Source organism: Nyctereutes procyonoides, unplaced genomic scaffold, assembly GCF_905146905.1.
Source record: "Nyctereutes procyonoides isolate TBG_1078 unplaced genomic scaffold, NYPRO_anot_genome, whole genome shotgun sequence".
Lineage (NCBI taxonomy): Eukaryota > Metazoa > Chordata > Mammalia > Carnivora > Canidae > Nyctereutes > Nyctereutes procyonoides.
Window position 1 is genome coordinate 17,162,996 of NW_026575042.1, and position 16,713 is coordinate 17,179,708.

Below are 16,713 nucleotides of genomic sequence, written 5' to 3' on the forward strand. Positions count from 1 at the left end.
TCTTCTCAAAGCACTTTCTTTCACAGTTGTAGCACTATGTTCTTCCTTGTTTTGGAAACATTTGTCTACATGTCTTACTTCCAGATGAGAATATATATTTCCCAGCAACTTTGACTTTGCCTCTGTTTTATTGTATCCTCCATTTGGTAAGCTCTTGGTCAGTTTTTGTCAAATTGAATTATGGCTTAAAATAATTGGGTTACATCATGAGCATGTATAACTTCATGGCCAGAGTAAAAGAAACACCAATGGTGCGGTTTAAATTAATTAATTAATTAATTAATTAATTAATTTATTAATTTATTTATTTATTTATGAGAGCGCACACAAGCATGAGGTGGAATGGGGGAGCAGGCAGAGGGAGAGGGAGAGAAAAAATCCTAAGCAGACTCTGTGCTGAGTGGAGAGCCTGATGCAGGGCTCAGTCTCATAACCCTGAGATCATGACCTGAGCTGAAATGAAGAATCAGACAGTCAACTGACTGAGCCACCCAGGCATCCCACTAATGGTGATTTTTTTCATTTAATTTTCCAACTTTTTTTTTTTTAAAGATTTTATTTATTTATTCATGATAGACATAGAGAAAGAGAGAGAGGTAGAGACACAGGCAGAGGGAGAAGCAGGCTCCATGCTAGAAGCCTGACATAGAACTCAATCCCAGGTCTCCAGGATCATGCCCTGGGCCAAAGGCAGGCACTGAACCCCGCTGAGCCACCCAGGGATCCCCTAAGTTTCCAACTTTAAAGCTCACTCTGACTAGATCTATTGTGTCTCCTATCAACACCACTTTCTTATTAACATCTAGCCAGGTTAACTAAAGTGAATTTAATAGTTCCTCCTTTAACCACTTTTAGAATTTGCAGTCTGTTGTCTGACAAGTTCACATGGATTAGCTTTTTGTAAGGTCTTCCACATGTACAAAAATGCATATTTGTAATGCTTGAATTATTCAGAAAGTAGGTGGTTCTAAGAAAAAAATGAAAATGCCCTCAATGATATGAAGGTCCCAAGGTTCACAAAATTCATTCCTAATTCTGTTGATCAAATTAATGCATCCTTAGTTTTGAAATAATACATGTTATTCTGAACACCCTATTCTCTTTTCAGGAAAATAGTGTGGAGAAGAAAGATATTGGAAAGGATAAATCAAGCATTTATTTATATCTTGCTTGTTCTAGAAAGAATGTAAGGAGGGTTTTACAAAGATACACAAAGTAAGACAGTTTATCATAAATTAAAACCAAGGCCAAAAAAGAAAGAAGAACAAGGGTTTGAGACAAAGTAGAGGGAGGCACACAGAGATGCTCATTGAAATATGCAAAGTGGCTCACACATTTGGATCTGAGATTTTTAGCAGTCAATTTGCAAAGAGAAATTTGGGAGTAAGGCTCACTCATCTAAATTTCCGATCTAACAAGACCTGGCCTGTTATTTGCAAATGGACCAAAATGGCCAATTAATCAGTTGCAGAGGAAATTTACTTTGCGATTTAGGCAGAGAATTGCAAAGAACTGAATGTCTTTTATCTGAATCTCTAATGTGCCAAGCCACTTCCCTGTTATTTCCTTGTGTTCCAACGTTCTACTTTCGTTTTTTGCCTGGACTGCTCTGTGTATCTCTGTGTGCCTTGTGTAACCACATTAGAGCTTGATGTTCTGTGGGACAGTCCCACGGTGGGACAGAACTGGGGACAGACACACTGAGGAGGCAGGGTTAGAATAATCATAACCTAATAAAGACAATTCTAGGAAAGGAATTGCTCCAGCTTGTTGAAGCAGAGTGAAGTAGCAAAGTTAGTTGGAGATTTCACCAGAACTTTCCACAAATCTTGAAGTAATCTACTGAAAGCTGGAATTCAGTTTTCTTTTCCTTTACATTCAAAACCAAGGAACTGAGAAATTGGTTTGCAATAACTAAAAAAGGTAGAAGAAAGAACAAATGAATTCAGTAAAGACCCATTATATACCTTGAAATACAGGTGATTTTGATAAGTCATAGGGCACAGTTCCTGTGTTCTGAGAGATAAGGCATGGGAAAGACAGTCATCACATATGACAAGGCAAGACATGGTTCCTGAAGGAATGGTACAGATGGTGGGTATATGGATTTTGACAGGCATAAGAAGGCCTCTACTAGCTCAAATCACAGGAAGGGAATGGTTCTTGAAAAATAGGCTAGTTTTCCATCAGTGGAATTGGTGGAAAGGCATATCAGTGAAGTGAGTAAAATAATCAGGTATCTAAAGAAAATAACAAGCATTTGAGTAAAATGGTGACCAGACGTTTCTTTTGGAAGTAGTGGTACCTAGAGCTAGATGAGGTTGTGCAGTGCCTGAAAGCCCATCTACACATTTTGTATTTGGTCCCATAAGCAAATAGGGAATGTTGACACTTCCAGTCAGAGGTGACACAATCACATTTTTAGGAAAGTCCTTTGCTTCAATCTGTAATCTCTTTACTTTCCACTCATTCTATTCAAGCTGCCCAGGCACCTCTCATTTTCTAGAGCACAGATAGCTGTCCTCTGTCTTCGAGCCCATAAAAGTCTGTCTGGAATACTCTGAAATATTCTTGGCATCCCAGTCCATGGCCCACCCTATCTTTCCTTTACTGTTTACCACAATAAACCCTATTCACTCCTCTCGCAGCCTGTTCTCAAGTGTTTACAACAAAAGTGCGGAATAGATGAACTCATCTAGAGGTGGTGAAGAATGAATCAGTTTAGCAAAGAGACAGGGGATAAAGTAAATGTTCACTTGACTGTTTTGCATTTGAGTATGTAATGTGTGCAAGGCTCTGTGACAGGTGCTAAAAACACAAAGATAGACAGTTGTAATGCTGTCCTTAGGGTGGCCATATTCAAAGGGAAGAGGCTGATATGTAAACTAGACATTGTACCAGTATGGTAAATGCTATAGGAGAGTTCATTCTAGTAATGCCACTAGGGAGGGAGTGAACAGCTCTGCTGGGAAGGCTGGGGCAGGTGCTTACCAGGAGGCTGTTTGAGCTGAGCCCTGAAATGTGATCAGGAGTCACAGTCTGCAGCACATGCCCGGGCATGGAGTGGTCAAACACTACAGTGGTTTCTGGGACAAGTGACCAATTAAATGCAGCCAGAACTTGGGGCACAGTTTTATATTTACCTGACCTATTTTGCTTATTCATTTATTTATTTATATTATATGGACTTGTGGATTCTTATTTTAGTCTGTGTTGGATCTATTATCAAATACTGCATAGCAAATCATTCTAAACTTAGTGGTTTAAGCAACAATGATCATTTACTGTCTCTCACCCATGTTGTGGGTCATGAATTCAGTTTGCCTGGATAGTTCCAGTCCAGGTCTCTGATGGGGTTGCCGCTAGGTGCTGTGATCCTCTCTACACTGACTGGGGACTGGCAAGTGGGTGCCGTTTGTAGGTGGGAGGCCTCTCCACAGGGTTGTTTGTCTGGGGATTCCCTCAGAACTAGCCACCCTACATGTTTAAAGAAACAATTTAGTCCTTTCAAATATTATGCAAAGAAATGATGCTGGACTGGAAGACAGGATCAGAACACAGGGAGACAAGACAGATTTTCATCTCTGTATGAAGAAAACCTTGGGCAAGACAGGAACTCTGAAAAGCAAGAGGGCTGACTCAGGATAGTGTTTCTCATCACTAGAGATACATACATAGCTGGTAGAGGACTGAGAATGTTGGAGAGGGAGGCAGGTTGCCTAGATTTGAATACAAGCTCTGCCCCTTGCACTATGTGACCGTGGGGCAAGTCACTTAGCTCCTCTGTACCTTAGTTTTCTCATTTATAAAATAGTATTTATCTCATAGAGTTGTTATGAGGATTAAATATATTTAATACTCACAAAGCACTTAGAATAGTGCCTGCCATATGGTGATCACCATGTAAGTATCATCTACAGTGATGGTGGTCATGAGGATGAATGATGGTTGGGTTTTGTGCCTTTTGAAGAGGTTTTCAAATCTAAGTGCCTTTAAGTCCATCAGTTGTGGGAAAGGACAGGATATACCTTAAAATTTTCTATGTCAATTTGTGTTATGATATATTTATTACATCCAAAATCTCAGAAGTTGGGTTGACAAGAATAATCTGTCAGTGTAGTATACTTTAAAAGAACTAATGGCTTAATGTGAAGAAATCTGTAAGGGGTGGCTCATGTGGATACCTTGATTGTGACAATACCAGGTGGAGAGCCATGTCACACAGATTTTATTGGACCTCCTTCTACAGTAGATGATGAAGAATACAGAGAACCTGAGGAATTGAGGAGACAAGGGAAAAGGCTCTGGGTTTTGGACTCTGAAGAGGGCTGTTTGCTTCAAGGTTCCTACTATTAAGTTCGTGGTCTTTGCAATTATAGCTGTCAAGTCCATCTTTCTACTGAGTTTCCATGAGTTGATTCCCAATTCTGGCTGCTTATTCTCCCGACAAAGGGAATGGCTGCAAACTGACAGTTTTCTACCCATTTTCCCTAAGTGGAATGAGCTATTTTCTCTGTGCTGGCTACCTTCCCTCTTGTGATCAATAATCTGGGGGTTGTGGTAATGGCAGGGGGTTTGAAATACCTTGGACTTGGAAAATCCACTTTCTGTTTGCTACCTAGTGTTTCTTGTGTAACATAGGAACATTTGCTCATTGCTGTGACTTCATGGTCAATATAATTTAGGTTATATTCAGGAGTCATCTAATTTGTAAGGACACATTTTATTTGGTTAGCAAGTTTATCTGTACAATGGGAATAATCATGAGGATTAAGAGTATAAAGCACTTGGACACTATGCCAGGCACATAACAAGTGCTTTATAAATACTAACTCATTTAGTTTTCATAATAACTCTGCCTCCAATAATAATAATAATTATTATTATTATAATTAATTATTTCCATTTTGATGATGTGGAAACTAATGCACAGGGAGATCAGTAACGCTTCCAAGATTATGTAGCTATGTACTGGTAGTTTTAAATCAAGGCACCTGGCCTAGAGTTTATTCTCTTAGCCAGGAAGCCTTCCTCTCTTAGGTGTTCATGGCCCTTTGTCTTGTGGTGTTTGGATTGATTGGCCCACTATTCTGAGATAGAAAGATAGTTTAACAGGATGAAAGATTTATTATTAATGTTTTGAGAATTCAACTGTAGCTGGCATATGATGAAGGATTTTTTTTTTTGCTAGCCATAAAACAATGTCTTTATTATAATGTGTCTTTCTATATATAAGCTGATTGCCTAAAGGGAAGTCAAATATCCTTTTTTTGGATAAGGCAATGATGAATGAGGTCTTTATGCGAATTTGTGTCACATGTTTTTGCGGAATAATATATGTATAACATATAGTAGCTTCATTTAATAATTATAAATATAATGGAAAAGTGGATCTTTTATTTTTTTATATTATGTTTTACTTACCTTATCTGTAATAGTTTCACTAATTATAGAATAACCTTCATTTGTACTTTGGAAACAATAGGGTATTTGCACTATACTCAGTTTTACCATGGTACAAAAAATAATTCTCAGGGTTATCCCAATTATAGGTAGATATTGGTAAGTTAAACTGTTTTAATACTGATAACTTATAATTTATTATATAGATAATTACCAGTTCATATTGTAAATGGAAGACATACTCGAGTTGTTACGGTTAATTTAAGCAATTTTTTTCTTTTTTTTAAGCAAATTTTTACTTTTCTTGTGGTGAGTTCATGACTTTTATAAATATGGTTGACTAGTCAGGATGTTCAGACTGATTAAAAGGGATAGAATCTTCTTTACCTTTATATCTCTAACACCTGGCAAGCAGTGTGTATGATTGACAAATGTTGAAGAATGAATGATGACTTATTATCAGTTTGGGGTTTCACGCTGTACCAGAGAGTTCTAGCTGAACCTGGAATCTCTCCATTCTGATGGCACATTTGAATCACCCAAGAAGCTTCAAAAACTCCTAAGGCCTAAACCAGACTATGTTCAAAGTACTTCTCATATTGAGCTGCCATTATAATCAAGGGAGACTGAAAATACATGAATAACTGTAAGATATGGCAGATGGTGTTACAAGCTATGAAGAAAAGTAAAGCAGCATAAGGTAGAGAGAATAAATGTTTAAGTCAAAAATGTTTAAATCTTAGAAAACTACATTTGGTTTGGCTATCATGTTAATTAATTGGTTTGGGAAACAAAAACACCTCATTCCCTTTATCTGGCCTCCAACTACCTCCCTCCCCCCATTTTGTTACTTGTCTTATCCTGTGTTGAATTGTTATCCTCAGGGGTTTTATGCTTCTATTTCTATAGCTTCCAGCCATTAACTTCGATAGTGCCCAAAATAGCATGACGAAGTCCGAGCATGTCATCAAGGTGGGTGGACATAGAACCCGAGGTCAGTGGCATGAGTCCACAGAAGCTGTTGAACTTGAAAATTTTAGGTAAGAATCTGGTATCTCCTTTGCCTTCAGCAACCTATTCTAATTAGCCCAAAACTTGGTTGGTCACAGGAACTAAAATTTAAATTTGTTTCAAAATTTACCATGGGGATTCTTAACTTAATACTTTTAGCTAGTGCTTAAAACATTCCCGAAATAGTGTGTAAATACAGCTTGATGGCTGCAGGTGGAACCGACCTGGGGATTTCAGGACACCTTGCTGAGATGCCTTTGGCACTTGTTCCATGAGGAATTGGTTCCAGGTTATTGACCTGGCTGATTCCAGGCTTTGTCTTAATGTTTTGGTCTGCTCATACCTTGCCAGCCGTGAGGAGGCCTAAAAGAAGCATTTGCACTAAACAGATATGGTGGCTAAGGATTGTGGTTGACAAAGCAACTGAGGTTTTCAGTTGAAGGGATTGCACCTCACCTTTCACATGGAAACCCTCAATTCAGGTCATCTCTCCTGTCGCCATTTAGACCTCCTGGAAGTGGCACATTCTTGTGGGCCACTCCCCTTCCAGGAGCCTGTTCTCTCAGGTTTACCATGTACTGACTGACGTCATTTGGTACTAAGTACCATGTAAATAATGAATGGCGTGAAATATCAAGATGAATATTCTAGGATGATCGTTTGTTTATTTGGCCTAGATTTTGTCTTCCTGTCATTTTATGACAATGAATTTGATAGTCCACAAAAGTCACATGATGTGACATGGTGTATATTTAGTGAGGAACACTAAATTCTTTAAAAATTCTTACCTATTCAGTCTACTAGTGTCCATGTACTAAGATTGCATTACAGCCCTCAGCTGGAAGGGGTAGGGATGTGTTGTCCAGTGACATCTGAAAGACTGCAAAAGCAGCACAATACAAATGACAATATAAGGTCATAGAACTTGCCTTTGAGGTGATATGTTCATGTAATTCTAGCTTATTTGACCTGGTCTTAAAATTGGTCTTTTTAATATGCACAAAAATAGTACATCATATATTTTATAATGATAAATATAATGCACATTTTGTGCATTTATCTCTTAGCTTCTCCCAATTTTAAAGTGGAATGTTTTACAGTATTTATAACCTCTTTAATTAGCTATAATATCAGAAGAAAGAAGCTAAAGATGGGATACCTCCAGACTTTGTTAAACACATACACACACACTCACTCACACACACACACACACACACATAACATGCAAACAATCAGCAACCACAGAAATGTTCACAGTTGAAGGGGTTTAGCTTGTGTTTAATAAATCCATATTACCTACAAGGAAATATGTACAATTAGCACTGGTGTTAATAGTTATAGCAGTTGGTGGGTTTGTGGGTCGATAAAAGAAGAGGGAATTGTTTACTGCCTCATGCACAGTATCTAGATAATGTGCTCTCATCATTCATTCTCTTTCTATTCCCCTTTCCCCCATCTGAACAAGTTCAGCTATGAAGCGTTTATGAGGAATAAGATGGTGAAATGAAGTATATATGCTCGATTGTAATCTTTATTATTAACTTTATAATTGATTTTCTAGTTCTTCTTTTAACAGTTGATATGTGCCTTTAGTTTTATGTTAAATCCGGAGAATCCTTCAATAGCTGCATGAATACAAGTGTTCTCTGCCTGCATTGGGAACTTTGAGGCAGCCTAAATAATTTCTATTACAAAATGCTTTTCTGTTTTTTCCATCTCAGTATAAACTACAAGAATGAGAGAAACTTCAGCAAACATCCCCAGCATAAACTATTTCAGGAGATCTTTACAGCCTTGGTGAAAAATAGACTCATCTGCAGGTAAGATCACCCCAGAAAAGACCAACAATTTACCCAAGAATGGCATATCTTGTATGTCTTATTTCTAGCATATGGTTTGAAGCAGTTTATGAGATTGAACACAACATACTTAAAGGATAAAATAGAGCAAATATCATTTAGAAGGAGGCAAATGACTAGGCATTGCAGTCAATCTCATTTAAATCACTCTGGTTAAGTACTGCATTTAGCCAAATATTATGATAGATAAGGTAAAATGGGAAAACACCCATGTTATACTGTTTTTCTTATGATTCTCTTTTTAAAAATATTTTATTTATTTATTAATGAGAGACAGAGAGAGAAAGAGAGGCAGGGACACAGGCAGAGGGAGAAGCAGGCTCCATGCAGGGAGCCCGATGTGGGACTCGATCCCAGGTCTCCAGGATCACACCCTGGGCTGAAGGCGGCACTAAACAGCTGAGCCACCCGGGCTACCCTTTTCTTATTATTCTTACTTTAAATTTGGATACTCAGAAGGAGTTTATTGCCAGCATCCTTATGAAACAGACGTTGGGTAAATCGATGACCAACATCCTCATGGCACATTTTTGTGGTTGATACAGGACTAATTAAATGGGCTGCCCCAGCCTTGCTTGGGGAAAGGATGAATGTGTAACCCCCAGGCATGGCCCTATGATGATATTTCTTCTCAGGTACAAATCAAATGTTCTCTCCATTGCTCTTCTTGTCTTAACACAGATGCAATGTTGGGACTGTAGAGAAGGATTAGCAAGGCCTCTAGATTCTGTCTCACAAACATCAGGGGTTTTCAATGAGCCATTGACTAGAGGTAGATTGCAGTCAAGGCTGAATTTTCTATTCATTTGGGCTGCTTGAAGTGAGAGCTGGTCATGCAGTTGCCTAATATGTAGGTGGCTCCCAACATTGTGTCATGGTGGGTCTTGCCTTCTACCCTTACATGGAGGCCCAGGCTCTCTCTCCCAAGCATCCGCTGAAAAGAGGCCTGTAAAGAACCTTTACTCTTCCTCATTTCTTTGGGACTTGATTGAGATATCTGAATTCTGCCCCAGTGAGATGGGAAAAAAATCACTCCTATTCTGGAAAATAGGAGAAATATTAATAATTTAATGCCTTGACCGAAATAAAACTCTGACTTGGGCCAGTGCAATAACTGACTTTAAGTAGAATAGTATCCTGGTGGGTCCTCCATGATGAATCAGTTACTAAAAATGGCTAAGTGATGGTCTTATGATTTGATCACTTGAAGGGGGTTATTTAATATTATGTTATTTAAGTATTGGACACTGGCTACCAAATACATTGGTTTGGTGTAAAGCAATCCAGGATTGGGACTGCATCTGCCTTTGTACTTGATTCAGGCAGAGGATTATTAGACTGGCTTAGATGATACAAAAAACCTAAAATCTTTATCATGGTTATGGAATTGGTTCCCTGTTCAGTTCTTGACAATATACTCAAAGGTTGTTGAAAGATTAATGAATTTGGGGCACCTGGGTTGCTCAGTGGTTGAGTGCCTTTGGCACAGGTTGTGACCTTTGGGTCCTGAGATTGAGTCCCATATCAGGCTCCCTGTAGGGAACCTGCTTATTCCTCTGTCTATGTCTCTGCCTTTTTCTCTGTGTCTCTCATGAATGCATAAATAAAATCTTAAAAAAAAATGAAAGAAAGATTAATGAATTCTACAAAAGACCTAGGGTTGTCCTGGACCGTTTTCTTCTTGAGCTTGAACAGAGTAGAACAATGGTTAGTAGCAGAATAATTATGCCTGAAATGGTATTAGGAAATGACATTCTTTAATTTGTTTTGAAGATAGCCATCATGGACTCTTCAAGGGATGTCCGATAGACTATTTATCAGGTCAATACTTTAAGGAAGGAAGAATAATTCCTGTATTAAAGATGTGAGAGATGTTGCTGTGTCCCCAGTATGAGGGCACTAGATGCAGAAATTGTTAGGGAAACTAATTGGGCAAGGGTTGGCATCGAACAGTTGGAAATATCTTAACAATTCTGAAGTTAAGAAATCTCTTGTCAGAACCTTTTCAAATTCTTAGTGATTAATGAGACATCTTAGATTGGATGGAATTACTGGCTTGCAACATGAGTAGTCCCTGGAAATCTTCAAACTAGGAAGAGATGATTATAGATCTGTTTTGCTTTCATAGTATGAGAAAGAATTTAGGAATGTTGAACATCAAGGGCATCCTTTTATGTCATCCTCTGGCTGCTGACAGATTGTTACGTTCAGTTCTATTCTAAAAGCAGGGTTGGGTCAAAGATGGCTTAAGTGTAAAGGTCTTCCATTGTTTCTCACCCCATATGACCTTGCTAAAATAGCCAGAATGGCCTTTCCTCCCCTTTTCCCTCTAAATTCAGACTTACAGAAGAATTACATCTAAGGGCCATTTCTGGTATAGCTTTCTATTCTATTTCTTTGCAAACATCAGATTTAATGTTGGCTGGAAAATTCGGATTAAATTCAATAAGTAAAATTTTGGATATCTACTATGTGCAAGAAAGAGAGGGAACACACAGTGGGAAGGAAGAGAGGGTAGAAATACAAAGATGAATAGGACATGTGATCCCTTTCTTCAGCATCTACTTTGGCCAGCAAAAGAGTTGCCCACTATTTTAGTACAAGGGAAAATATGGTGGTTATAAACTACTTATATCATGACAACTAAAGACTGGTGGAGGTTGAGGGACTGTGGACTTCGGTCCAATTCAGGTTGTAGACAAGATTGGACATATTCAGGATGCTATGCGACTCAGTTTTACCCTGAGGATATGGCTGATTGGGAACTTTGTCTCATGTGTGGAGTGTGAGCCCTTCCAGCTCCTCTGTCAGTTTATGTCTGAGTGATGCTGTTTTTGTTCTGTTTCATTCTCCCCAACTGCAGTCTTCCCCTAAACCACACTTCTGGATACCTCCTTTCTGGGTGCTTTTCCTAAGACTGACCTGTGATTACTCCCTTGTTCTCAGAAATGAAATCGCCAGGTGGCATCTGAAATGAGACAGGACTTGTTAATCCAGGGTCAGATAAGGTAATGCTGTAAGCACTGCCTCACAGTAGATCTCAAAGGGCAAGTGAAAGTATCGTGTCTGAAGCTGAGGTTACTCCTGGTTACATGTGGTCGTAAGTCTTGCTGTGTGGCAGAGTATGGAAGCGAATTTTGGCCTTCCAACTTTTCTTTCTGCCATAACATCATTTGCCTATAGGAGAGTCTACAATTAGAAGATTTAAACGCACCTCCTCTCCATTTCATCTGCCTACCCAGGAAAGTACAAAGGGTGCTTGGTATACAAGATTGGGTTGTTACCAAGTTGTATAGGGAAGTAATAGTTGTCACAAACTTGACAAATCTTCTAATTAAGGATATGACCTCTACGCAGATATCTCTTCCCAGTATCTGTTCTTCTGAGCTCCCTCTTTGTTGGTCCATTCCTTGCTGATTTCCAGACATTGTGCAGATCCTATAACACAGTGCAAATATAACATGATATACTTGTGAAATGAGCTTGCAAATCTGGCTAAAGATGTAGAATTTCCTGAAGATACTAAAAGTGATGGTGCTGAACTATTGGAACCAGAGTGATGAGGCACTGGCAGAATGAGATCAATGATAATTGAAGAAGAGGCTATTAACCAGGACGATGACAAAGTAGGGCTTCAAAAAAAGCACTTTTGGACCAGCAAAGGTTAGGAGAGGCCTTTAGGAAAAATTGATGACTCTTTCTAATATATTGCAAAACTGAACCTCTTTATGCTGCAAAAGTCTAAAATGAATTCAGGGATGCTGGATCATGTTTATGATTGCCTCAAACATCAGAATCCATCCTTGCTTTGTTTTACTTATCAGGGCAGAGTTGTAATTATAACTTAAATTTTGTTAAATGTAAAATAAAATAGATCTTAGTTTCATAGTGTATATTTTAAGATCATGTTTTCATTAAATCCTATTACTGCCTATTTAATATGAAATTTGTTGTTATTTAAAGTCAGTTCACTTAACTGGTCTCTTCCTGGTATGATTATCCTACAATTGCTAGGATATCCTCTCTTCCCCTGCTTGTAACTTTTGGAGAGATAAGTATATAAGGTTTTCAAATTTCAGTTAAAAGAGAACCACCTGATCCATTTAGCATGACCTTTTTGGTCTAAAAATATCACTTTTCTAATAAGAACAAGTTGGTGTCCTTATTATCTTACATCCCATTTTTGGAAATATCTACTATAAATGTGGCATATCTTGGAAATGATCTGTAGAAGTCAAGATTGGGAAGATATTTATTTATATTCCACACAAAAGCTTAAGAACTACTTGAGTAGGAGGCGCCTGAGTGGTGCAGTTAGTTAGGCATCTGATTCTTGGTTTTGGCTCAGGTCTGATCTTAGGGTTGTGAGATCAAGCCCTGCATTGGGCTCAGTACAGAGTCAGCTTGAGTTTCTTCTCCCTCTGCCTCTCCCCATCCTCTTAAATACATATATATATATATATATATTTAAATTTTTTTTTTTTTTAAAGAATCTCTTGAGACAGGGAATAGCTTCTGGTCAGAGCCTTAACAATTAGGAAATGCTATTCAAAGTGTCCTGGGGACTTCACAGGAATTTCTAATCAAGAGGTCCTTCCTAGTTACTTGTTTACCAGAAGACCTTTGCTGTCCATGTCTAAGCTAGGTCTAGGTCATGATGCAAGTGACTCTTCTTTGAGCTTTATCTGATCCTCAGCACTGGCACTCCAGACCCTGTCCACAGAGGTGAGAGGAAAGGACCAGAAGTTAGGATACAGCAGCAATCTCTTCAGCTTCTTGATTTAGTTCTTGAAATATGCAAAGTTGATGGAGAGATGCTTTTTCTGTGATTTTCTTTCATCAGGTAGCAGACAGGCCAATATGGACTTTTGAAGATTCCTCCTCACCTAGGAAAAGAGAATTCTGGTCACCTTGGTAAAGTCCTGTCGTCCTCTAATGGCCAGTATAAAAACGCCTGTTCCCTATTGGTTCACAAAGCCCTTTGAGGTCGAGTTGTTCTTACTTGGCTTATCTGTTGTTTCTGCCTGCATTGGGCTCACCAAGGTCAGAGCAAGCCCCTCATTATACCTTGGAGAGTTATTTTCTTTCACCTCTGAACCTCTGCCTATGCTAATTCTCACCTTAAGCCTGCTGCCCCCACCTCTTAGCCTTCCTGGCTGTTCTGGTCTCTCAACTAGCCCTGCCCCACCTCTTCCCTCTCATGGCCCTGGGCTCCTGTTCCTCCCACCATACTCTAGGCTTTGGTGTTTTGTCTCCAACTCAAGCCATTAACACTGGTTTTATAGGGAAGCATAGAGGCTGAGGGTCTTCATGTAGTGGAATTCTCTGTATTAAATTATTGTGAGCACCATAAAAAAGTATGTGGATACAGAAAATTATAAAAAAATGAAAAATTACCCTTTATACCTCTCTTAGAAATAGCTGAATTAATTCTTGCTATATTTCCTTCTAATCTTTTTTACAATTCTATGCTTTTTTCTTCATTTATATGAGAAATTATTACACACATACAAAACCATATTATGCTTTTATCCAGAGTAAAGTTTTTAAAAGAGCTGCATCATTGTCTTTTTGTCTTTTTTGTTCTAAGTTTCACAATCTTAAATGTGGAAAGGAAGAAAATAACCTTCAAGAACCTAGGATTTCACATAATCCTCAAACAAAAAATAAGCAGTCCTGTTCTTCCCATCACCTAACTTGGAATAAATATTTAACTTTTGCATTTTCATTTCTCCTAAAATGTTACTCTCCTCAAATACACACACACACACACACACACACACACACACACACACACAAGACATCATCCAATTATAGAGGTAGAATGGACCATGAAGAAAAACATCCAGTCCAACCTCATTTGATAGATGCAGTAGCTGAGAGGTTAAGGCCAAGCTCAAGGTTCTCAGGCAGGACTTAACTGGTATTCTTTTCTCCTGTGCCTCACTTGTTCCCAGGTTCTTTATTAATCAAAATATATTTAACATTTTCTTTCAATTTTGCACCAGGAAAGTATCACTTCAGTTATCATGTTCTCTTTTCCTCTATCTACTACTGCTTCTTGCAAAAATCATTTACTTGGATGTCTAATAGGCATGAAATTAAAATGTCTCCACCTTCCCAGGAAAGCATTGCCTGTTCTTGGGCCACATGTAGCCACTAACCATTGGAACCAATTAAACGTGGCCAAATCAATAAATGACAGCTTCCATCATCCCTTTATCAGCTTTGCTCTGACAGACTTTACCTTATAAGTTGTATGTAGTTGCTGTCAATTCATCTTTTGTTTTACATATTGGTTAATGGACTTTTTCTTCTTTGGAGACCCCAAAGTTGACATACCTTAAATAGTACCTTTGATTTTTCTTACCTAACTTGCCCTCCCTGAGCTTTTCTCTTCCCCATCTATTGACCTGGTCCAAGCTGCCACCATTCCTTGCTTGGACAATTACACTAGGATAACTGGGCTCCCAGCTTTGATTGTTGGCTACCGATATTGTTCTCAACACTACTTCCAAAAGGATCCTTTCAAAATCTCTTTTAGATTGTATTAGTTCTTTGCTTAGAGTCTTCTAGTGGTTCTGCAGGGTCCTTATTCTTATTCTACAAGCCCTTCAGATCTGGCTCTTGCCATCTTTCTGATTTCAACTTCTGTTACTTTGTCTTCTCTCACTTTGCTCTAGCCCCATGAGCTTCCTTGCTATTCCTTGCACAAACAACCACACTCTTGCTCAGGGACTATATATATATATATTATATATATATATATATATATATATATATGAACTCTTCTGCTATTCTGACCTAAATTCACTCTTCAATTCACTTGAATGCTAATTTTATCAGAGAATCCTTCTCTGACTGCCCTAAAGTAGTATCCCCTAGACTCCTTAAACTCTTAATCTTTGTTGTCCCACATTGTATACCACTTCATATAAATTTTTATTAGTTTCTGTTTATTATTGGCCTTGTCCCTTTAGAAGGTAAGTCCCATGAACACAAGTGCATGGTTTTGTCCTTTGCTGTACCCCTGGGCGTGTAACAGTGCCTGGCTACCAATAAGTGATGAGTAAATATTTGAAAGCATTCTACCTCTGAAACTTCCATCAACTGTGTAGAAGAAACACCTGTGGACAGTCCTTTCTGCTCAGTATCTCCCTGACTTTAGGACCAGTAATGACCCATTGGATGGACTTCTGGTTGGGCACCTATTTGGGGCTGGATTTAGTGGGCAACTCAGAGGAAGAATAAAGACCCACAAGGAATAGTGGAACAAGTCAATAAAGATTTCTTGAATATTCATCTGTAATTAATTTTTTCACACACATTCTTTTTTCTTCTGTTTTACCATGTCTATTTTGATGTGAATTTTACTTTTCTAGTATTTACCCCCCCCCAACAACAACAACAATACAGGGCTCTGTTTTATGAATTTGTGACAATATTTATTTTGAAACAGGCTTGAATTTCTTCACTCTTAAATTTTGAGTCAAAGGCAGAGGTTTTGTTGTTGTCTTGTGTGTTAATGAAAAGGGAAATTTAAGTTACACCCCACCATGAAGATACTACTTATTCTGAGTGAGAACCAGAGTGAAGCATGGTACAAATGAGGTCTAGGGTTAACCTTTGGTGTGTGTCAGCCCCTGGATTCAGGTAACATCAGACCGTTTGGCTGGCTTGTTGATCTTGGTACTTCCAGGTTTATGATGCAATACCACAGTCCCATGACTGATTTTTATGTGGAGCCCTCACATCATATATTGGTTTCTTTCAAGAAGGTGAAACCCTAACTACCCCTCTTTTCAATGATTGTGTGGCCAGTGCCGTTTTCCTTCCCTTTTTGTATCGATAGCAGAAAGTGACGTGTGATGCTGAAAGCCATGTGGCAGGTGGTCATGGACAAAGGCCGTGGGAGCTGATCACGCTGTCATGTATTAATAGTCCTGCGAAAGAAGTGGCAAAAGTTCAGTCACAAGAGGGGATAAATATTTGCCTGCTCATGAATCCGCTGCTGTGTGGTGGTTATATTGGGACATACCCTCCAGGGAAACAGTATCTTTGCAGACAGACAACTTTTTCAGAGCTGCCTCAGAGGACCCCCGGCTGCTCAACATACCTGATTCCACAGTAAATGTGTTGGAGAGTCATTGTCTCCTTAGTCACCCCTGCCTGGGGGACCTGGAGTGGGGGTGGGCTGGGAAGGAATTGAAGGAGCACAGAACTCAGCCCCCGGTTCTACTCTCATATGCAGTCTTGGGCCAGTCACACAGCTCCTTAGGGCTGTAGTCACTGACTCAGTAGAACGAGGGCACCTGTCTTTACAATTGGTCACTATTTTTCTCTACAATTCTCTGGTTGCACTAAGTTGTATGTTTCCTAGTCCCCCAACTCTTGGCAAACAGAGATATATATCATCTTACAGAACACGCCATTCTTCTTG

General features: G+C 38.9%; 1 protein-coding gene across 1 annotated transcript in view; it reads left to right on the forward strand.

The window, feature by feature from the left end:
• NEK10 (NIMA related kinase 10) overlaps positions 1–16,713 on the forward strand; it is a 221,021-nt gene that overhangs the window by 18,106 nt on the left and 186,202 nt on the right. The window contains exons 4-5 of the mRNA XM_055321516.1: positions 6,313–6,443; positions 8,136–8,234. Of these exons, the coding sequence (XP_055177491.1) occupies positions 6,313–6,443; positions 8,136–8,234 (230 nt within the window). The remainder of the gene's footprint in view (positions 1–6,312; positions 6,444–8,135; positions 8,235–16,713) is intronic.